This window comes from Argopecten irradians, chromosome 14, assembly GCF_041381155.1.
Source record: "Argopecten irradians isolate NY chromosome 14, Ai_NY, whole genome shotgun sequence".
Classification (NCBI taxonomy): Eukaryota; Metazoa; Mollusca; class Bivalvia; order Pectinida; family Pectinidae; genus Argopecten; species Argopecten irradians.
In genome coordinates, this window is record NC_091147.1 from 18,703,929 (window position 1) to 18,728,406 (window position 24,478).

Genomic DNA, 24,478 nt, shown 5'->3' on the forward strand with positions numbered 1-24,478 from the left:
GATGTAGTCGCTATGGTAAGACTTATAACCAAGCCTTGTAGGACATGTTCTAGCTGGAGCCTTTATGTCAGGGATGGTAGAAATCCTACTCTATATCAATATGTCAGACTTTCTGGCCTTTCTGGTGATATAACTAGAGCCTTACTAGAGTCTTTGACTTGTATACACCTATGTCATTGTTAGATTTTCAAGTTTGATGTACAGATGAAATGCCTGTTGACAATGTTGGCGTCTTGATTGTTATGGAAAGTGTGTTTTCAGTTGTAATCCAATTTAATCCTGAGATTGGATTCTTTATTCAATTTGAAACTGTGCTGTTGTTTGGATTTCAATGTGATTAGTAGAATGTTTTTTTTTTGACACTGGTAAATATCTTAACAAGAAGTCAGATAATCAAATCTTTACATCCCCAAGGTAGGATGATGATTGTTGTATATTTCCTGTTGATATTCCTATATTTATCTAAATACCAAATTTATATTAGCTTATAACATTAAGATAGTGTTGAATTGATGACTTCATTTGTTAACTACTAGTCCAGTCCATTATGAAATTTCAGGGGTGATGTCAATAGAGAAAGTAAAGTCTGGTTCCTGATACTGTACAAGCTGAAATGTTCACAAGTACTTTGTTCATTTGTTCAGAGGTTAAAAAGTAGTTCATGGGTTAGAATAATTCGTGGTTGGTTGGCTGAACAGCGATGTCAATAATTTATTGGACAAAGTTCATAGTTTTTGTATCTTTGAAAACAAATGTTTCAACACATAAACTATGGGTCTTAAATTTGAAATAGTAAAATTTTGGTGATATTAGCATGCTGTATGTATTTCCCAATGGAAATCCTTTGTTTATCCTTCAAATCTTTTTCCGTAATTTTTTATTTCTTTTCCTACTATCAATTGGAAAATTTGGTTAACAAAAAATGTGGAGATTGGAATGGGCCTTGTATTTGCCCCAAAATGCACTTAAAAATATATTGGCCCTTGACTGCTTTTACATTTTTAGGTCATCTGACCCAAAGGGTCAGGATGACCTATAGTCATCATGCACCGTCCGTCGTCGTCCGCCGTCCGTCGTCCGCCGTGCGCCGTGCGCCGTGCGTAAACTTTTCATTCAAACAACTTCTTCTCAATAACCGTAAGGCCCAAAGTACTCATATTTGGCCTGTAGCATACTGGGATGAAGGGCTACCAAAGTTGTGAAAATAAATGACCTTGACCTACTTTCAAGGTCACAGGGGTCAAATAGGCTAAAATCTTTGAACGACTTCTTCTAACTAACCAAAAGGTCCAGGGTACTCATATTTCGCCTGTAGCATGCTGGGATGAAGGGCTACAAAAGTTGTGAAACTTAATGACCTTGACGTATTGTCAAGGTCACCGGGGGTCAAATAGGCTAAAATCTTTGAACGACTTCTTCTAACTAACCAAAAGGTTGAGGGTACTCATATTTGGCCTATAACATGCTGGGATGAAGGGCTACAAAAGTTGTGAAAATGAATGACCTTGACCTCCTTTCAAGGTCATAGGGGTCAAATAGGCTAAAATCTTTGAACGACTTCTTCTAACTAACCAAAAGGTTGAGGGTACTCATATTTGGCCTGTAGCATGCTGGGATGAAGGGCTACAAAAGTTGTGAAAATTAATGACCTTGACGTTCTTTCAAGGTCACAGTGGTCAAATAGGCTAAATTCTTTGAACGATTTTTGTTAAGGTGGTAGTCTCACATTCCCCAAAATTTTCCTGTCGTTCAATATTTTTCATATTTGATTTATGAAGTAAATATGTTGTTATGCATCTTCTGTCAAAGTTTCGAAGAAATTGAACCATCCATTTTTTCTAAATAAATATTCAAATTTGCCATTTTTGAGTAGATTCTGCACATGATAAAACAGCATTAGTCTGTACTAAATCTGCCCTGTAAATGAAAATAATTAACAAAATGTTCTACGATATATATATTGTTTAATTGATGTGATATATATCAATCCTTTTTTGAAGAAAATGCTTTACTTCTCGTCATAATTAATTTCTAGTGATCATTTTTGGAGGAAATTAGGTAAAAAAGACGCAAGTAAATTACCTAAAATATTCTCACCAAAATGAAAATAAATCAAAATTGTGAAGTTCAATTTTTATAGAAAAATAACAGACTAAAAAGTGACAAAGTTGCTTTTAATCAGTCAATTTTCAAGAAAATTGAACCACAATTTGTCAAGATAGAGCATTTTTAGCACCAAAAAACCTTCATTTTTCATTGAAAAAGACGGGATTCACAATAGAGTTATCTCCCCTAATATGTATACTTTTTATACAATCACTGCAGAATTTTCTGTTACAATATAGCCTAGATGTCAATATTTTTAGTTTTAAAATCATTAACAATGTTTAATTAATATATATTTACCAGAAAATAGCAATTTAAGATTGATAGGATTATTTGTGTTGTTATTTTTTAAACTAATAAAATAATTTATTCATAAATTCGAACTTCAGAAAAGGGGGTATTAATCAAATCGCGGTCATTCAAATGCTTGAAGAGCTTGGGGCACTGTCATAACTCAAGCGTCTGTATGAAAAAATCATGATCTATCTCCCTTACCACGAGACTACATTCTTAACTAACCCAAAAGTCCAGGATACTCATATTTTGCTGGTGGCATGCCATAGGGTTACCATAATTATAAAAATGAATGACCTTGAACTTCTTTCAAGGTCACAGGGGTCAATGAAGCTAAAATCTTTTAACTACACCTTTTAATTAGCCGAAAGGTCCAGGGTATTCATATTTAGTCAGTAGCATGCTGAGATAAAGGGCTATCAAAGTTGTGGAAATGAATGACCTTGACCTACTTTCAAGGTCACGAGAGTCAAATATTCCAAAATCTTGAATTTTGAACTTCTCAAGTTCTACCAGTGTGATTAAGCTGAAACCTGCATGAAATGATCCTGACATGGTCCCGACCAAGTGTTGTTATATTTTATGTCGATCCAAAATCCAAGATGGCTGCCACAGATGATCCAAGATGGCTGCCACAGATGCCATCTTGAAAACACATTTTGAACTTCTTCTCAAGTTCTACCAGTGCAATTTAACTGAAACTTGAAACATGAAATGCGGCTGATATGATCTTGTCAAAGTGTTGTTATATCTCTGGTTGATCCCAGATTGAAGATGGCTACCATGACACCATATCTAATTATTTTCCTATACAGCTATTGCCAAGATAGTCAGATGACCGTTAAGGCCCTTGGGCCTCTTGTCAAATAATACGGTCTCTCTAAAGTGACAAATAGAAAAAGGTATTTGTAGACACACAGAGAAGTCACATTCTTCTGTTCTTCTGTGAGGTCATTGTATTCATGATATGTTGAAAATCTGTACTATATTGCAATAAGTCATATCCATTTTTTTTTAGTCTCAAATTTTGAACACGATAGTACAAGCTAGTAAGTGTTGACCATTTATGAAGTAGTGTTTTCTATATTGACAATATATTCATCTTTATAGCAGTTGTAAAGCAATTTTCATTGTGTTCTGCCAACAGGTTGAGAGAGTTGGGTGAAGAATTCTTTATTTTTGCATTTGACTTAAATTTTTAAAGTAAAAAACAATTCTTTGACATGATCAATCACAAACGAATCCATACCAATGAATTTGCTGATATTTAGCATCAGAACGTTCTTTCTGCCACATGATCCTTATGTTGATACTGCTTTGTCATTGAGCTGAAAACCAGTTTCACAGGGTCAACATGTTTACAGAACAGAACTCTGAACAGTACAGAAAGGTGAGTTTGCAGTACTCATAGAGACATTAAACTGTTGACTGGCTCAAGAAAACATGTTTTGAATGGAATCCAATTTTGATGTGTACTTGGATGTAGGCAGGGGCGTAGGAAGCGGGGGGGCAGGGGGGGCAACTGCCCCCCCCCGTTCCCCAGGACGGGGGGGCAAACATGTCTTTTTGCCCCCCCATTTTCGCCGACTGAAAATTTCTAAACATGCTTATTTGAAAGAAAAAAGGGTCCTCCTGTACCTTTTTTGTACTTCATTCTAGAAAATTTTCCGCTGCACATTTCCAAAAAACGTTCAAGCACATAATGTCAAACCTTAAATAGTAAAAATTCCATACACACGAACTAGACTAAAATGTCCATCAAGGGATTATATGTACTATTTAAAAAAAGTGTCTCTTAAAAGATCAATTTGTTAATATGTCTTAGCGAGACAATTAATTCATTTTTTATGTTACACAACAATGTGCCGATGGTGTGAAGCCGGTATATTCAGATCGAGTAGGGTTGCATAATGTTATGGCGACACAATTATCATTTCTAAATGCAGGTAGCTTTAAATCGAAAAAGTACTGTGTTAAGAACGCTTTATAATCATTAAAATACCTCGTAAAACTCATCTCAGCCATTCTAAATCTTTTTTTTTTCCCGGGGGAGACCCCTGATCCCCCCTGACACCAAATTCTCGCGCCTTTCAGAGCTCGCAAATTCATCAAAATGCATCGTAATACTCATCTAAGCCTTTCTAAATCGTATTTTTTTTTCTGGGGGAGACCCCCGGACCCCCCAATCACCAAAATCTCGCGTTTTCGGGCGCTCGCAAATTCATCAAAACTCATTTAAGCTTTTCTAAATCGTAATATTTTCCTGGGGGAGGCCCTGGACCCCCCAAACACCAAAATCTCGCGCTTTCGAGCACTCGCAAAATCATCAAAATACATTGTAAAACTCATCTCAGCCATTCTAAATTACAATATTTTTTCCCGGAGGTCACCCTCAGACCCCTAAAACACCAAAATCTCGCGCCTTCGAGGCTCACACGCTAATTTAGCCAATTTGCATATTCGGTAATTTCTTTTTAGTGACCCCACTGTTTATAAATGTGTACAGGGATTAGATTTAATGATATATGAAAAATGTACATGAAGCATATATGGTTGGGAGTTGAATGAATCTCCTCCTGTAGGTGCGGCGGGGGGGGGGGATGTACAAAATATTGAGGACCTTTGCCCCCCATTACGTTTCATCTTCCTACGCCACTGGTAGGTCATGTGTATACATGTAGGTCATGTGTAAACTTGGATGTAGGTCATGTGTAAACTTGGATGTAGGTCATGTGTATACTTGGATGCAGGTCATGTGTATTCTTGGATGTAGGCCATGTGTACGAGGATTTAAGTCATGTACACTTTACTGCAGGTCATGTGTACTTTGATGTAGGTCATGTGCACTTGGATGTAGGTCATGTGTACTGGGATGAAGGTCATGTGTGCTTGAATGTAGGTCATTGGTGTACTTTGATGTAGGTCATATGTACTTTGAAGTAGGTCATGTGTGCTTTGTTGTAGGTCATGTATACTTTGATGTAGGTCATGTGTACTTTGATGTAGGTCATGTGTACTTGGATGTAGGTCATGTGTACTTGATGTAGGTCATGTGTACTGGGTTGTAGGTTCTGTGTACAGTGATGTAAGTAATGTGTACAGGGATATAGGTCACAGGTATACAGGAAAATAAGGTCATGCATGTACAGTGATGTAGGTCATGTTTTCTTGGCTTTAGGTCATGTGTATACTTGGATGTAGGTCATGTATGCTTGGATGAAGGTCATTGGTGTACTTGGATGAAGGTCATTGGTGTACTTGGATGTAGGTCATTGGTGTTCTTGGATGTAGGTCATGCGTATACTAGGATATAGGTCATTTGTAAGAAACTGCATAAATTGTCCTGACAGGTGATCAGGTTTGTTGTGACGTGACATTTTCAGCATGATAGATATGGTTTTCCCTGTTTGATATCAGTATAGTTTCAGCATGATAGATATGGTTTTCCCTGTTTGATATCAGTATAGTTTCAGCGTGATAGATATGGTTTTCCCTGTTTGATATCAGTATAGTTTCAGCGTGATAGATATGGTTTTCCCTGTTTTATATCAGTATAGTTTCAGCGTGATAGATATGGTTTTCCCTGTTTGATATCAGTATAGTTTCAGCGTGATAGATATGGTTTTCCCTGTTTGATATCAGTATAGTTTCAGCGTGATAGATATGGTTTTCCCTGTTTGATATCAGTATAGTTTCAGCGTGATAGATATGGTTTTCCCTGTTTGATATCAGTATAGTTTCAGCGTGATAGATATGGTTTTCCCTGTTTGATATCAGTATAGTTTCAGCGTAATAGATATGGTTTTCCCTGTTTGATATCAGTATAGTTTCAGCGTAATAGATATGGTTTTCCCTGTTTGATATCAGTATAGTTTCAGCGTAATAGATATGGTTTTCCCTGTTTGATATCAGTATTGTCTGGATTGATCATAATATCTGTTAGTCCTTTGGTTTGTCACGTGTGATGGCTAATAATGAAAATATTACTGTCTTCTTGTCATTGTTTTGTTCTGACACATATTTGCTAATAAAGGCGACATTTTATATGCTTTCAACAGGTATATTTAAGTAATTCTAAGTTATGTGTAAGATAGTTTAATAAAGCAGTTGTCTCTGAGATCTAGGACTAGGCTATGTATACAGTGATGAGGATTGTCTTGGCTACTGTTGGTGGGCCTGTTTACGTTGGCTAGCTAGCACTGCACATTTGGTACAACTGATAGCTTCTATTGATCATTCAAGCTAAAGTCTGAAAATGTGAAAATAATGCCAGTTTTCATATACTCTATGTAATTTAGAAAATAAATGTCTGAAAATATATTGGATTATTGGATAAGTTGATTATATGGCCATCTGGGTGTTTAGTACACTTGATTGTTGTATTGGTTTTATGAAGAGTTTGTGAGACCCGGATGTACTCCCGTGAGTTTAAACTTGGTGCTGATACTGATGGAGATCTTGCCCGATAGCTGTGTCAAACAATAACTTGTAGTCTCCTATACCCTGTAATGTGTTGCTACAATATTGTTCATTTTTCTGGTCATATATTCCTATCTGTGTATAGATCTGTTCCTAACACCCATAAATATGTTCTGGCTAGCTCGCTCTTGTTGGTGGTTGTTGACAATAGAAAATTGAACTGTTCTGCTTCGCTGACTGTTATCAGTTGGTGTCATGGAAATATGATTTTAATATCTGGGTTCTATTATAGCTTTGGAAATCTACTTCACAAAAGGATTAAGGTTTTGTTGAAATAGATATAAAAGTTATGGATGAATAACGATTCAGCTTGAATCAATAAACTTTTGGATTAAGTGTTCATGACTCAACTATGATCTCAAATTATTGTTTAAAGAAAAAAATGTTTTTCTAAATCTTAGATGTATGTAGATTGTGTGACTATGTCATGTTGAAGGGAATGATAGCAATGACCGTTCATGGGAAGAACAAGAAAGTTTAAAGGGAAGAAAAAGAAAGTTTGAAATCAGTTATTAAGGAAACTGGACCTGATTTGTCCCATTGCAGCCATTGATTTGTATAATAGCACTGACCTTATTGATAAAAATCAGATGCTTAAATATGTAAAATTTGACTTGAATATGGAACCATTTCAGATTATGTATCAGATACATGTTTTGGCTTGTTGGATTTGTTTTTTGTGAGGATGTATTGTCGTGGAATTTGGCTTCATCCTGTGACAAGTAATTATTGATTGACTATTATTTTAAATTTGAGGCATGAGTAACATTTTCATTTCTGTAAATGAACATTATCCTAGCTGAAAAAGAAAGACTTAGGAATAGCTAGATATGTAATACAGCTTTTAACACATTGATTAATGAACAAGCTAGATGTACAGAAGCTAAGTACTGAAGTGACTGTGGTTAGATTTTGGGAAATGGGTTTGTTGACCTGGAAAATCTGTTAAAATGTTTCTACAATTGGATATGACAGCTATTTGGAAACCGTTTTTTAGCCCAAGAGACAGTGTGTAAACAGTAAACTTAGATTTCTAATATTTGCTGGCAGTGTAGCCTTGTGTTGGCCTCATGAGGATATATCTCAGCAGCATAACTTTACATAGGCCTTAGGTAGGGTTCTTCAGGCAGTAAGTATCCTTAATTGTGGGCCTGTTGACTACTATTTCAGCCTTAAACGGGCCTTTGTAATTAGCCTTGTGGACCTGTTGGCCAGTATATCTAGTGCAGCCTTAAATGGGTCTTTACTCTTTACTCCAAAATGGATCTTTGGTTGGCCTTGTGGGCTATATGGAGATCTCCACATAGCCCACAAGGCCAGTACATCGATATACTGGTGGCCAATAATTAAACATATATGGGCCTCAGGTGGGCATCTGGTGGGCCTCTACGGATTGTGTTTGCCCTATTTACACTGGAAGGGATCTGTATTAACCACTGACTTACCCTTACACTGAGTTACCTGTCTGGTAGCATCAGTATTATTACAGATGAAAGCTTTCCTTTGTCAACTACCAGTCAATACCTTCTTTTATAGGGACGGTTGCTGCTGTAACTTATGAAAACAAACATAACAGTGATTTGTGGGTATGAGTCAGTCACCTGAACAGTTCTGTCCATGATAGAATGACAGACACTTTTTATGTTACAGTTGATTAAGGTAACACTAACAACTAATTAAAATGTAACAATGCGCTACAGTAACTAAAACATTACTAAGTGATGCTAGTAATGCTAGAGCAATATCATAGATGTAAATTCACCAAACATTATGGAGTATATAGGGATGGGAATTTAGATATGTCTTTTCTTGAAGAAAAAAACCAAAAAAGAATGAAGGAACTGAGAAAGACAAAAGGGAAAACTGAGAATACTGTATCATGCACTTGTGTTAGTGGAAGAACCTGAACCAAGAAGTTGTCTGTTGAGTAGGTAGATATTAATGTGGTATATAGAGCTATAGACATTGTCTGCAGTTTTATCCTCCTGTGGTGCCAGCTATGTACATATATATGGTACTAACTTGCATATATATATATAGCTAGTATGTAAAATTTTGGAAGAAATTGCACACTTTGGCTGAGTGTATTCATACCAAGACTAGGTATCAACATGTACATAAATACCCAGCATTCTAGACAACATGCCAGGATTTTCCCTGGAAATCTTTTAAATTTTGACAGACGTTTGACAGGACTAGCCTGATCGAATGTTGGCTTGGAGAGCATGTAGGCTTGATTCTGAAGCCATCCTTTACTGTTCTCGATGAATAGATTCATTTCAGTAAGACATTATTATAAAAGATATACATGTGCACTGAAGGAAGACATATTTTGCCAATGTCATCCCTTATGTATATTTAGTTGCTGATAACGTTGTTTTCTAACGTTTTTTGATGATATGTTTGATGACATGACCGATGACAGAATGAGATGACGATGACGGTACCTATACGGGTAAAGTTGATGAGCAGTCGGTGACTGTTACAATAGAGTCATTAGAATAGTGTTTATATTAGCTGTCAAAATAAGGGCGTTTTAACTTAAAATATTGGATGCAGTGTGCTGCAAAAACACATAGGTGTCAACATTATATTTGATAGAAGACAGAGACATGTTGCCATGGTGATGATGAATAGCCTCCGAAAGTGATGACAGTACTTGGGCACTGTCAGAGGTTATATGATTACATGTTGTCAGTGTTATATGACGGAGCCAAGGAGGTGGGGACCAGACTCCTATCAGATGTATTGATCCTTGCCACCAAATGATTCCTGTGGGGACATTTCGGTGGGGCAGAACAACTTGTTTACAACGTTCAGGGAATACACCAACATTTGAGAAATTACATCTTACATGCAACAGGTAGCAGTAGGTCAGTGGGTGGTAAAACACATCTGACATTCGTGGTCAAGGAAGCAGTTGAATGGATAGTGGATAAGGAGTGTTATAATTTGAGTCAGTGACAGACTTATACCGTATTTTCCGGACAATAAGTCGCACCTGTGTACAAGCCGCAGAGGCCTTTTTTACGATTTTTTCAGGTTTTGTACACACATAAGACGCACCGTTACATAAGCCGCAACCAAAAGTTAGGCCCATGCACCCACGCAACCCTCTGTGTATACGATCGATCTCTAATGAAGCACGGTAATGCTTATCGATCGATTAGAATCACGAAAATTGTCTGTAAACTTGTTCTGTAAATGTATAACAAATAAAACTCACAATGATGTAAATATCTTTAGCAAAATTGATTTGGTCATGTTTCTGTTCGTTGTTTACTCTGCCATTACGTAAGACTTCTTGTGTGTAAACAAACATGGCGGCCGTACGAATTCACGCTTACTCTCTCTCATATTTCAACATGCCGGTTAAAATACTTTCCTCAATATGCATACGATTTTCTTTTATATCTATTTTGATATACTTCGCGTATTAATTATATTGATGTGTATAGGATTACTTTATTATCAAGACTATCATTAACCTAAAATTGACTTCGTTTAGAGTGTTCTCTCTCAACTTGCCATCCCATGATGCAATTCACCGAAGCCTTATTTTTGTAAACTTCCGGATATGATTTCGCGGTGTTTGCCGCTGCAGAGATCGATTAAATGTTCTATATTACATGTAATTCACACTATAAACTTGACTGCCGATTATTTCATTGAAGTCACAGCGACAGGATTCTGAGAAATACACATGTTGACCGTGTGTAACACGTGTGCAAGTTATATTTAGCAGTCATTCAGAAGATTGTTTTTTCCCTGTCTGCGGACATTTCTTTCACTCAAATAATATTTAAATAATATATTTAACTTATTGTTTGATATTTGATGGTTTTTGACGTTTTAGTTATTATTTTCTTGGTAACGATCCTGCAGCAAATCGATAGCGAAATCAGTCCGCCATTGTGTTGTGACTGTAAACAACCACGCTTCAGTCGGCCGATTTTCCATGAATTAAACAATTTTACGATTGAACATGTATCTGGTACGTTATTATTTTTATCTCAATTATATTTTCATCACATATTATATCGTTTAAACACTTTTACAGTGATATTTTCGATGTATAACTTTACTAAACCGCTATTGTGTTGCGCTAGTAAACAAACACGTTTCAGTCGGCGGATTTTCCTTGAATTAAACAATTTTACGAATGAACATGCATCTGATACGTAATCATTTTCATCTTTAATATATTTTCATTGCATATTTTATCTTTTAAACACTTTTACAGTGATTTGTTCGATGTATAACTTTACAAAACTGGCGAGTAAAACTTACGATTTTCACATGTGAATCACGACGTAATAATGCCAAAACATCGTCAGATTTTGGTTTTCGTCCACAGATAAGTCGCACTGGTGTATATGCCGCACTCCCGATTTTCAGGGAAAAAAGTAGCGGCTTATACTCCGGAAAATACGGTAGGTGGTACCACCATCAGACACCACAGCTCTTTAGCTGTTCTGCCTTCTCAATAAGTGCAACAGGGTTATAGGTCAAAGCTAGCTTCATCAGACTTATTAGGGCCCCGCATCGAGATGTGGGTGCCCTATAGTAATCAGGTTGTCCGTCCGTCTGTCCGTCCGTCCGTCCGTCCGTCCGTCCGTCCGTCCGTCCGTCCGTCCGTCCGTCTGTCTGTTTTTTTTCTTTTGCACATTAATGATGGAAGGGAGTGGAGTATTTTCCCCATATTTTACATGATGATTCCCCATCCATCCTAGATCTGCTTGGTAATTTTTCAGGCTGAAATTAAATTAAAAAATCGGCCATCTTGGATTTTAACATTTATCACAATGTTGTTGCTCTTAACTGATAAACATTTTGTTATAACATTATGATGCAAAGTTGTTCAGAATTAAACAAGGAGTTGACTGTCCAAAGGTAAGGTCATGGGCCAAGGTTACTAAGTCAAAGGTCAAGGTCAAATTTATTTGAGTTAATTGTATGCTCTTAATGTAATGTTAGCTTGGAATCAGGATTCAAGTTAAATACTTGGAAGACTTTTTCCAAAGAATTATAATAATGTACCATCATCGGTTTCCCAATTAATGTTGACATTAATTATTTATTAGCAACATATAGCTAACACGGAAGAATTCGTTGTCAAAATACTACTTTTCCACTTAAGCACGTCAGACACATAGCGGGGCCCTTTCTGACGTGTCAGTGTTCTAGTTGTTACCAGGGTTACAGATCATAGCTTCATCAGACTTATTGTTACCAGGGTTACAGATCATAGCTTCATCAGACTTATTTTTACCAGGGTTACAGATCATAGCTTCATCAGACTTATTGTTACCAGGGTTACAGATCATAGCTTCATCAGACTTATTATTACCAGGGTTACAGATCATAGCTTCATCAGACTTATTTTTACCAGGGTTACAGATCATAGCTTCGTCAGACTTATTGTTACCAGGGTTACAGATCCTAGTTTCATCAGACTTATTGTTACCAGGGTTACAGATCATAGCTTCATCAGACTTATTGTTACCAGGGTTACAGATCATAGCTTCATCAGATTTATTTTTACCAGGATTACAGATCATAGCTTCGACAGACTTATTGTTACCAGGATTACAGATCATAGCTTCATCAGACTTAATGTTACCAGGGTTACAGATCATAGTTTCATCAAACTTATTGTTACCAGGGTTACAGATCATAGCTTCATCAGACTTATTTTTACCAGGGTTACAGATCATAGCTTCATCAGACTTATTGTTACCAGGGTTACAGATCATAGCTTCATCAGACTTATTGTTACCAGGGTTACAGATCATAGCTTCATCAGACTTATTGTTACCAGGGTTACAGATCATAGCTTCATCAGACTTATTATTACCAGGGTTACAGATCATAGCTTCGTCAGACTTATTGTTACCAGGATTACAGATCATAGCTTCATCAGACTTAATGTTACCAGGGTTACAGATCATAGTTTCATCAGACTTATTGTTACCAGGGTTACAGATCATAGCTTCATCAGACTTATTTTTACCAGGGTTACAGGTCATAGCTTCACCAGACTTATTGTTACCAGGGTTACAGATCATAGCTTCATCAGACTTATTGTTACCAGGGTTACAGGTCATAGCTTCATCAGACTTATTGTTACCAGGGTTAAAGGTCAAAGCTTCATCAGACTTATTGTTACCAGGGTTACAGGTCATAGCTTCACCAGACTTATTGTTACCAGGGTTACAGATCATAGCTTAATCAGACTTATTGTTACCAGGGTTACAGGTCATAGCTTCATCAGACTTATTGTTACCAGTGTTACAGTTCATAGCTTCGTCAGACTTATTGTTACCAGGGTTACAGATCTACATAATTAACTTGATCAGGCTTATTTTCTCCTCTTTATCAGGTTTAATCACCAAACTTTTAAAAAAACTGTAGCTGTCTCATATTTCTGGTGTTTGGCAGTGCATGGGTACAGACCTATCTAGGATAAACTGGGTTTACCCGTACAGACACATTTGTCTTCCTTTGTTTCGTGTATTGAATACTCAGGCATTGTAATCAAATAAGGCTTGTGACTCCAGTGTATATATGTAGGTTTAAGATGGGCAATGTATTTACTTCTTTAGACTGCCGTATTCAAAATAACTGCCACTGAAACTTCTTGTTGACATGTATGTTGCTGCTGTTATGACACCGGGTATATAGGGTTGTACATCTCCTTCCTGTTCCGTCCAATCCTGTCCTCATTTCTAACAAACATGTCTGGTTTGTGTTTACAGTTGGCAGCGGACTTTATATGGCCACATTTTGTACCCACTTCCCTGCTATCCCTATCCTGCATTCTGTATGAAAAAGTATGATAATCTTACCATATAAGCTAATGGCAACCTACGTGAGGTCTTTGCACATATCTTGGATCTTGTAGTAATTAAGTTGATCAACACTTAGCAAGTCTCATTCTGATCAACCAGTCATAATCTTTCCTTCAGATTCAGATATCCATATCTACTATAAATTGACCCATGTGAGAATCTTTTATTTTCTTGATATAATTAAAGTGAATAGTCGGGCAAAGAAAACCAGTCTAAATGCGTTCATTGGCCTTCCAAAAGTTCTCGCACATTAATACGACGGCCAAGTTCTGCTTAGTTTCCCAGTTCTGACCATTAAAGTAAAGAAAAATTGAAAGCATTGAAAGCGAGGCTGCGTGGAAATGTAACCACGGACATAGTGAGCCGGGAGGACGTTTTAGAATTTCCATACTTTAAATTAATTTCTTCGCACGCAGACAGATTTTGACGAGAGATTTTATTTTTCCATTTCATAAGAAATTATACTGGATACATTCACACCATTTTTACCGACTTTAGCCATCCTTGCCCGACTGTTCACTTTAATCACTTGATTAAAATTTTTTTCTTTTTTCTTTTTCATTTCTGTGAATCAAGTTATGTTCTTTTGTGCTATTCTTTAAGGATTATCTGTTTTGGTTTGTGATATCACAGATTAATAAGTGACCTGAAGATTTTCTGACCTTATTTTCTGATCATTTGAGTTTCATTGATTGCAGTCTAATGTAAGTGGTTTGGTCTTGACCATTTCCACAGTTCCTTGACCATTGGTCAATATGTGTTGATCTCTGGACTTGATGGCTAATCTTACTGAGTTACTTGAGTCCTTGGGGTATAAGCTTGAATTGACAGTTGTGTGATTATAAACTAAGCTTCAAATCGGTCCTTGTGAATGTGGCGTTATAATGGAGCTAATAGAGGAAAGGCCGGAAGAGGCCAGGGCACTGGATTTTATACTTAGTCGTAAGTGAGGTTTTTTTAGTTATACTTATAGTAGTCATGAGGTTAAAAAGTGAAAATTATAATCATCTATAAGCCAGGCTATAGTCATTTGTAAGCTAGGTTATAATCATTTGTAAGCCAAGTTATAGTCATTTGTAAGCCAGGTTATAGTCATTTGTAAGCTAGGTTATAATCATTTGTAAGCCAAGTTATAATCATTTGTAAGCCAGGTTATAATCATTTGTAAGCCAAGTTATAATAATTTGTAAGCCAGGTTATAATCATTTGTAAGCCAAGTTACAATAATTTGTAAGCCAGGTTATAATAATTTGTAAGCCAGGTTATAATCATTTGTAAGCCAGGTTATAATCATTTGTAAGCCAGGTTATAATCATTTGTAAGCCAAGTTATAATCATTTGTAAGCTAAGTTATAATAATTTGTAAGCCAGGTTATAATCTTTTGTAAGCCAGGTTATAATCATTTGTAAGCCAAGTTATAATCATTTGTAAGCCAAGTTATAATAATTTGTAAGCCAGGTTATAATCTTTTGTAAGCCAAGTTATAATCATTTGCAAGCCAGGTTTTAATCATTTGTATGCCAGGTTTTAATCATTTGTAAGCCAGGTTATAATCATTTGTAAGCCAGGTTATGTTAGGTGATAAAAAATATTCTAAATTTGTATTCATTTCATACTTTATTTTTGCTTGCCAAAACATATGAAATGAACATTCATTTAAGACCCAAATATATTTTTGATTTATCATTATCGGAAGTGAAGTTGTGATAGTTGTAACCTTTGTAGCAATTAAGCAAACAACAATTAGTTTTGTCTTTACTTAAAAATCTTTTTATTTCAATTATCTTTATTGATAATTACTTCAGCCATTATTATAGATATAGTGGAAGTGTCATGGAGACAGAGTTTCCTACCTGGACATTAATAACACTCATGAGTATTATGTTGAATCATTAGGGCAGTAATGGCTGCCATCTATGAGCAGTTTGTCTGGTGTTGTTTACACAATGAAGCGAGTTATTGACTGGAATCTGATTGATACGGTACACTTCTGCTGGTCTCACTTGTACACTCCATTGTCTATGCGTGTCCATTCAGGCCTCTTCAAATCAATTTGTGGCTCTACTCTCTTGTCTTAATTACACAGCACATGTAATTATTCAAGTCCTCGATTGACTCTTCGTCAGAGGGTACCACGGAGGCAGTGTAATGACTGAGGCAGAGATTGGTGCTGCCCTCTGGTGGTACACGATGTTTCAGCTGTCACGGTGCCACAATAACGTATTTATAAAGTCAATGTCCTGTATAAGATACCAGTTATGTAGCAGTCAGTTTTATTCTATGTGGAAAACTTGTGTATCTCTCGTTTTCTTCAACCTACCTATTCAAATATCCGGCTCTGAACGGATGCATGTCTGAAAATTAAATGATACTCATTGGAAATAATTCTACACAAGGACTTGAAATATTCTTATGACTAAGAATGAAATGAAGTCTTTTAGTCTAACAGTATATAGAAAGGGTTGCTTTATTGGGTATCAGATCTGTTATTTTAGACAGAACCTTTCATATCCCAGTTTAGTAAATGCAAAAGCTTTTGTCTTTTTTACGGAATGGTAATTAAATAACTAAATAATATTTTTTATGATTTCATTTCATTTCAAAATATTTCATTAAATCAAGAAGAACTTGGATTGGGCAGCAGGCAAAGCCTATATATATATATATATATTCATGCAAAATTTTACATGCATTTCCGTTTAAATGTTGTAGGAATATTTTAATGATATTCAATTGTGGTTAATTGTTCATCATTATTGTCGCAGTGATCAACCTCAATATATTTCATTGGTCCTTTTCATTGAAATCACCAAAATCGTTGAGTGGTATATAGTTAAGAAGTGACCCATTTCAAGAAATTGTACACGTTCTTTTTCTGGGCACAGGATATTCACCTAGATTGATCACCGCACCAAACTGAACGTTCTACTCTATGGGAGGATTCCCAAAATTGCCAGTTATGAAGTAAAAAGAGCATACCATTTCAGGCTATGTAATAGTAGATAGAGATATATTAACTTTAAAATTCTGCTTTAGGATATAGAAACGTACAGAAACATTATTGATTTTTGTTATGCTGAAGCAAAGAACTTTTTTTTTGTCGTTGAATAAGTGATTGGAAAATTTGGAAAAATGTGTTTTTTTGGTAATATGTGGTTATGTAATCCTGATGAATATTTTGTAAATCTGCTGTCACCTGTTTGTTAAATGTGCCTGTTGTTTGTTACAGATATCCAAGAATTCTATGAGTGTACACTGTTAGACGATAGTAAATCTACACAACAGAAGACGCTGGAGACATTACGGATAGCCAGCAAATGGGAACAGGAACCCCCAATTACAAACACACAACCAAAGGTAGATGTAAGTTATCACCAATTAACAACACACCACCAAAGGTAGACGTAAGTTATCACCAATAACCAACACACCACCAAAGGTAGATGTGAGTTATCACCAATTACCAACACACAACCAAAGGTAGATGTAAGTTATCACCAATTACCAACACACAACCAAAGGTAGATGTAAGTTATCACCAAGTGCCAACACACAACCAAAGGTAGATGTAAGTTATCACCAATTAACAACACACAACCAAAGGTAGATGTAAGTTATCACCAATTACCAACACACCACCAAAGGTAGATGTAAGTTATCACCAACACACCACCAAAGGTAGATGCAAGTTATCACCAATTACCAACACACAACCAAAGGTAGATGTATTAAGTTATCACCAATTAACAACACACCACCAAAGGTAGATGTAAGTTATCACCAATCACCAACACACCACCAAAGGTAGATGTAAGTTATCACACACCAAAGGTAGATGTAAGTTATCACAACACACAACCAAAGGTAGATGTAAGTTATCACCAATTACCAACACACAACCAAAGGTAGATGTAAGTTATCACCAACACACAACCAAAGGTAGATGTAAGTTATCACCAATTACCAACACACAACCAAAGGTAGATGTAAGTTATCACCAATTACCAACACACCACCAAAGGTAGATGTAAGTTATCACCAATTACCAACACACAACCAAAGGTAGATGTAAGTTATCACCAATTACCAACACACAACCAAAGGTAGATGTAAGTTATCACCAATTACCAACACACACCACCAAAGGTAGATGTAAGTTATCACCAATTACCAACACACAACCAAAGGTAGATGTAAGTTATCACCAATTACCAACACACAACCAAAGGTAGATGTAAGTTATCACCAATTACCAACACACAACCAAAGGTAGATGTAAGTTATCACCAATTACCAACACACAACCAAAGGTAGATGTAAGTTATCACCAATTACCAACACACAACCAAAGGTAGATGTAAGTTATCACCAATTACCAACACACAACCAAAGGTAGATGTAAGTTATCACCAATTACAACACACAACCAAAGGTAGATGTAAGTTATCACCAATTACCAACACACAACCAAAGGTAGATGTAAGTTATCACCAATTACCAACACACCACCAAAGGTAGATGTAAGTTATCACCAATTACCAACACACAACCAAAGGTAGATGTAAGTTATCACCAATTACCAACACACCACCAAAGGTAGATGTAAGTTATCACCATTACACACACCAAAGGTAGATGTAAGTTATCACCAATTACCAACACACCACCAAAGGTAGATGTAAGTTATCACCAATTACCAAACACCACCAAAGGTAGATGTAAGTTATCACCAATTACCACACACACCAAAAAAACCAATATCACAACACACCACCAAAGGTAGATGTAAGTTATCACCAATTACCAACACACCACCAAAGGTAGATGTAAGTTATCACCAATTACCAACACACCACCAAAGGTAGATGTAAGTTATCACCAATTACCAACACACCACCAAAGGTAGATGTAAGTTATCACCAATTACCAACACACCACCAAAGGTAGATGTAAGTTATCACCAATTACCAACACACCACCAAAGGTAGATGTAAGTTATCACCAATTACCAACACACCACCAAAGGTAGATGTAAGTTATCACCAATTACCAACACACCACCAAAGGTAGATGTAAGTTATCACCAATTACCAACACACCACCAAAGGTAGATGTAAGTTATCACCAATTACCAACACACCACCAAAGGTAGATGTAAGTTATCACCAATTACCAACACACAACCAAAGGTAGATGTAAGTTATCACCAATTACCAACACACCACCAAAGGTAGATGTAAGTTATCACCAATTACCAACACACCACCAAAGGTAGATGTAAGTTATCACCAATTAACAACAAGACACACACAAAGGTAGATGTAAGTTATCACCAATTACCAAACACACCACCAAAGGTAGATGTAAGTTATCACCAATTAACAACACACCACCAAAGGTAGATGTAAGTTATCACCAATTACCAACACACCACCAAAGGTAGATGTAAGTTATCACCAATTAACAAACACCACCAAAGGTAGATGTAAGTTATCACCAATTACCAACACACAACCAAAGGTAGATATGTAAGTTTATATCACCAATTACCAACACACCACCAAAGGTAGATGTAAGTTATCACCAATTACCAACACACCACCAAAGGTAGATGTAAGTTATCACCAATTACCAACACACAACCAAAGGTAGATGTAAGTTATCACCAATTACCAACACACAACCAAAGGTAGATGTAAGTTATCACCAATTACCAAACACACAACCAAAGGTAGATGTAAGTTATCACCAATTACCAACACACAACCAAAGGTAGATGTAAGTTATCACCAATTACCAACACACAACCAAAGGTAGATGTAAGTTATCACCAATTACCAACACACAACCAAAGGTAGATGTAAGTTATCACCAATTACAACACACAACCAAAGGTAGATGTAAGTTATCACCAATTACCAACACACAACCAAAGGTAGATGTAAGTTATCACCAATTACCAACACACAACCAAAGGTAGATGTAAGTTATCACCAATTACCAACACACAACCAAAGGTAGATGTAAGTTATCACCAATTATCACCAAGTTATACCAAACCAACACACAACCAAAGGTAGATGTAAGTTATCACCAATTACCAACACACAACCAAAGGTAGATGTAAGTTATCACCAATTACCAACACACAACCAAAGGTAGATGTAAGTTATCACCAATTACCAACACACAACCAAAGGTAGATGTAAGTTATCACCAATTACAACACCAACCAAAGGTAGATGTAAGTTATCACCATACAACAACAACCAAAGGTAGATGTAAGTTATCACCAATTACCAACACACAACCAAAGGTAGATGTAAGTTATCACCAATTACCAACACACAACCAAAGGTAGATGTAAGTTATCACCAATTACCAACACACAACCAAAGGTAGATGTAAGTTATCACCAATTACCAACACACAACCAAAGGTAGATGTAAGTTATCACCAATTACCAACACACAACCAAAGGTAGATGTAAGTTATCACCAATTACCAACACACAACCAAAGGTAGATGTAAGTTATCACCAATTACCAACACACAACCAAAGGTAGATGTAAGTTATCACCAATTACCAACACACAACCAAAGGTAGATGTAAGTTATCACCAATTAACAACACACCACCAAAGGTAGATGTAAGTTATCACCAATTACCAACACACAACCAAAGGTAGATGTAAGTTATCACCAATTACCAACACACAACCAAAGGTAGATGTAAGTTATCACCAATTACCAACACACACACAAAGGTAGATGTAAGTTATCACCAATTACCAACACACAACCAAAGGTAGATGTAAGTTATCACCAATTACCAACACACAACAAAAAGGTAGATGTAAGTTATCACCAATTACCAACACACAACAAAAAGGTAGATGTAAGTTATCACCAATTACCAACACACAACCAAAGGTAGATGTAAGTTATCACCAATTAACAACACACAACCAAAGGTAGATGTAAGTTATCACCAATTACCAACACACAACCAAAGGTAGATGTAAGTTATCACCAATTACCAACACACAACCAAAGGTAGATGTAAGTTATCACCAATTACCAACACACAACCAAAGGTAGATGTAAGTTATCACCAATTACCAACACACAACCAAAGGTAGATGTAAGTTATCACCAATTACCAACACACCACCAAAGGTAGATGTAAGTTATCACCAATTACCAACACACAACCAAAGGTAGATGTAAGTTATATCACCAATTACCAACACACAACCAAAGGTAGATGTAAGTTATCACCAATTACCAACACACAACCAAAGGTAGATGTAAGTTATCACCAATTACCAACACACAACCAAAGGTAGATGTAAGTTATCACCAATTACCAACACACAACCAAAGGTAGATGTAAGTTATCACCAATTAACAACACACAACCAAAGGTAGATGTAAGTTATCACCAATTACCACACACACAACCAAAGGTAGATGTAAGTTATCACCAATTACCAACACACAACCAAAGGTAGATGTAAGTTATCACCAATTACCAACACACACAACCAAAGGTAGATGTAAGTTATCACCAATTACCAACACACAACCAAAGGTAGATGTAAGTTATCACCAATTACCAACACACAACCAAAGGTAGATGTAAGTTATCACCAATTACCAACACACCACCAAAGGTAGATGTAAGTTATCATCAATTACCAACACACAACCAAAGGTAGATGTAAGTTATCACCAATTACCAACACACAACCAAAGGTAGATGTAAGTTATCACCAATTACAAACACACAACCAAAGGTAGATGTAAGTTATCACCAATTACCAACACACAACCAAAGGTAGATGTAAGTTATCACCAATTACCAACACACCACCAAAGGTAGATGTAAGTTATCACCAATTACCAACACACAACCAAAGGTAGATGTAAGTTATCACCAATTACCAACACACAACCAAAGGTAGATGTAAGTTATCACCAATTACCAACACACAACCAAAGGTAGATGTAAGTTATCACCAATTACCAACACACAACCAAAGGTAGATGTAAGTTATCACCAATTACCAACACACACCAAAGGTAGATGTAAGTTATCACCATTACAAACACACCACCAAAGGTAGATGTAAGTTATCACCCAACACACAACCAAAGGTAGATGTAAGTTATCACCAATTACCAACACACAACCAAAGGTAGATGTAAGTTATCACCAATTACCAACACACAACCAAAGGTAGATGTAAGTTATCACCAATTACCAACACACAACCAAAGGTAGATGTAAGTTATCACCAATTACCAACACACAACCAAAGGTAGATGTAAGTTATCACCAATTAACAACACACAACCAAAGGTAGATGTAAGTTATCACCATTACAACACACAACCAAAGGTAGATGTAAGTTATCACCAACACACAACCAAAGGTAGATGTAAGTTATCACCAACACACAACCAAAGGTAGATGTAAGTTATCACCAATTACCAACACACAACCAAAGGTAGATGTAAGTTATCACCAATTACCAACACACAACCAAAGGTAGATGTAAGTTATCACCAATTACCAACACACAACCAAAGGTAGATGTAAGTTATCACCAATTACCAACACACAACCAAAGGTAGATGTAAGTTATCACCAATTACCAACACACAACCAAAGGTAGATGTAAGTTATCACCAATTCACCAACACACAACCAAAGGTAGATGTAAGTTATCACCAATTACCAACACACAACACCACCAAAGGTAGATGTAAGTTATCACCAATTACCAACACACACCAAAGGTAGATGTAAGTTATCACCAATTACCACACACACAACCAAAGGTAGATGTAAGTTATCACCAATTACCAACACACAACCAAAGGTAGATGTAAGTTATCACCAATTACCAACACACCACCAAAGGTAGATGTAAGTTATCACCAATTACCAACACACAACCAAAGGTAGATGTAAGTTATCACCAATTACCAACACACAACCAAAGGTAGATGTAAGTTATCACCAACACACAACCAAAGGTAGATGTAAGTTATCACCAATTACCAACACACCACCAAAGGTAGATGTAAGTTATCACCAATTACCAACACACAACCAAAGGTAGATGTAAGTTATCACCAATTACCAACACACAACCAAAGGTAGATGTAAGTTATCACCAATTACCAACACACAACCAAAGGTAGATGTAAGTTATCACCAATTACCAACACACAACCAAAGGTAGATGTAAGTTATCACCAATTACCATCACACCACCAAAGGTAGATGTAAGTTATCACCAATTACCAACACACAACCAAAGGTAGATGTAAGTTATCACCAATTACCAACACACAACCAAAGGTAGATGTAAGTTATCACCAATTACCACACACAACCAAAGGTAGATGTAAGTTATCACCAATTACCAACACACAACCAAAGGTAGATGTAAGTTATCACCAATTACCAACACACAACCAAAGGTAGATGTAAGTTATCACCAATTACCAACACACAACCAAAGGTAGATGTAAGTTATCACCAACACACAACCAAAGGTAGATGTAAGTTATCACCAATTACCAACACACAACCAAAGGTAGATGTAAGTTATCACCAATTACCAACACACACCAAAGGTAGAGTAAGTTATCCAAACACAACCAAAGGTAGATGTAAGTTATCACATCACCAACACACAACCAAAGGTAGATGTAAGTTATCACCAACACACAACCAAAGGTAGATGTAAGTTATCACCAATTACCAACACAACCAAAGGTAGATGTAAGTTATACCAACACACACCAAAGGTAGATGTAAGTTATCACCAACACACAACCAAAGGTAGATGTAAGTTATCACCAATTACCAACACACAACCAAAGGTAGATGTAAGTTATCACCAACACACAACCAAAGGTAGATGTAAGTTATCACCAACACACAACCAAAGGTAGATGTAAGTTATCACCAATTACCAACACACAACCAAAGGTAGATGTAAGTTATCACCAATTACCAACACACAACCAAAGGTAGATGTAAGTTATCACCAATTACCAACACACAACCAAAGGTAGATGTAAGTTATCACCAATTACCAACACACAACCAAAGGTAGATGTAAGTTATCACCAATTACCAACACACAACCAAAGGTAGATGTAAGTTATCACCAATACCACACACACAACCAAAGGTAGATGTAAGTTATCACCATTACAACACACAACCAAAGGTAGATGTAAGTTATCACCAATTACCAACACACAACCAAAGGTAGATGTAAGTTATCACCAATTACCAACACACAACCAAAGGTAGATGTAAGTTATCACCAACACACAACCAAAGGTAGATGTAAGTTATCACCAACACACAACCAAAGGTAGATGTAAGTTATCACCAACACACAACCAAAGGTAGATGTAAGTTATCACCAATTACCAACACACAACCAAAGGTAGATGTAAGTTATCACCAATTACCAACACACAACCAAAGGTAGATGTAAGTTATCACCAACACACAACCAAAGGTAGATGTAAGTTATCACCAAACACACACCACCAAAGGTAGATGTAAGTTATCACCAATTACCAACACACAACCAAAGGTAGATGTAAGTTATCACCAATTACCAACACACAACCAAAGGTAGATGTAAGTTATCACCAATTACCAACACACAACCAAAGGTAGATGTAAGTTATCACCAATACCAACACACCA

General features: G+C 36.5%; 1 protein-coding gene across 1 annotated transcript in view; it reads left to right on the top strand.

Moving 5' to 3' along the window:
• LOC138307083 (disks large 1 tumor suppressor protein-like) overlaps window positions 1-24,478 on the top strand; it is a 47,819-nt gene that overhangs the window by 16,552 nt on the left and 6,789 nt on the right. Inside the window, exon 3 of the mRNA XM_069247710.1 lies at window positions 16,961-17,094. Within this exon, the coding sequence (XP_069103811.1) occupies window positions 16,961-17,094 (134 nt within the window). The remainder of the gene's footprint in view (window positions 1-16,960; window positions 17,095-24,478) is intronic.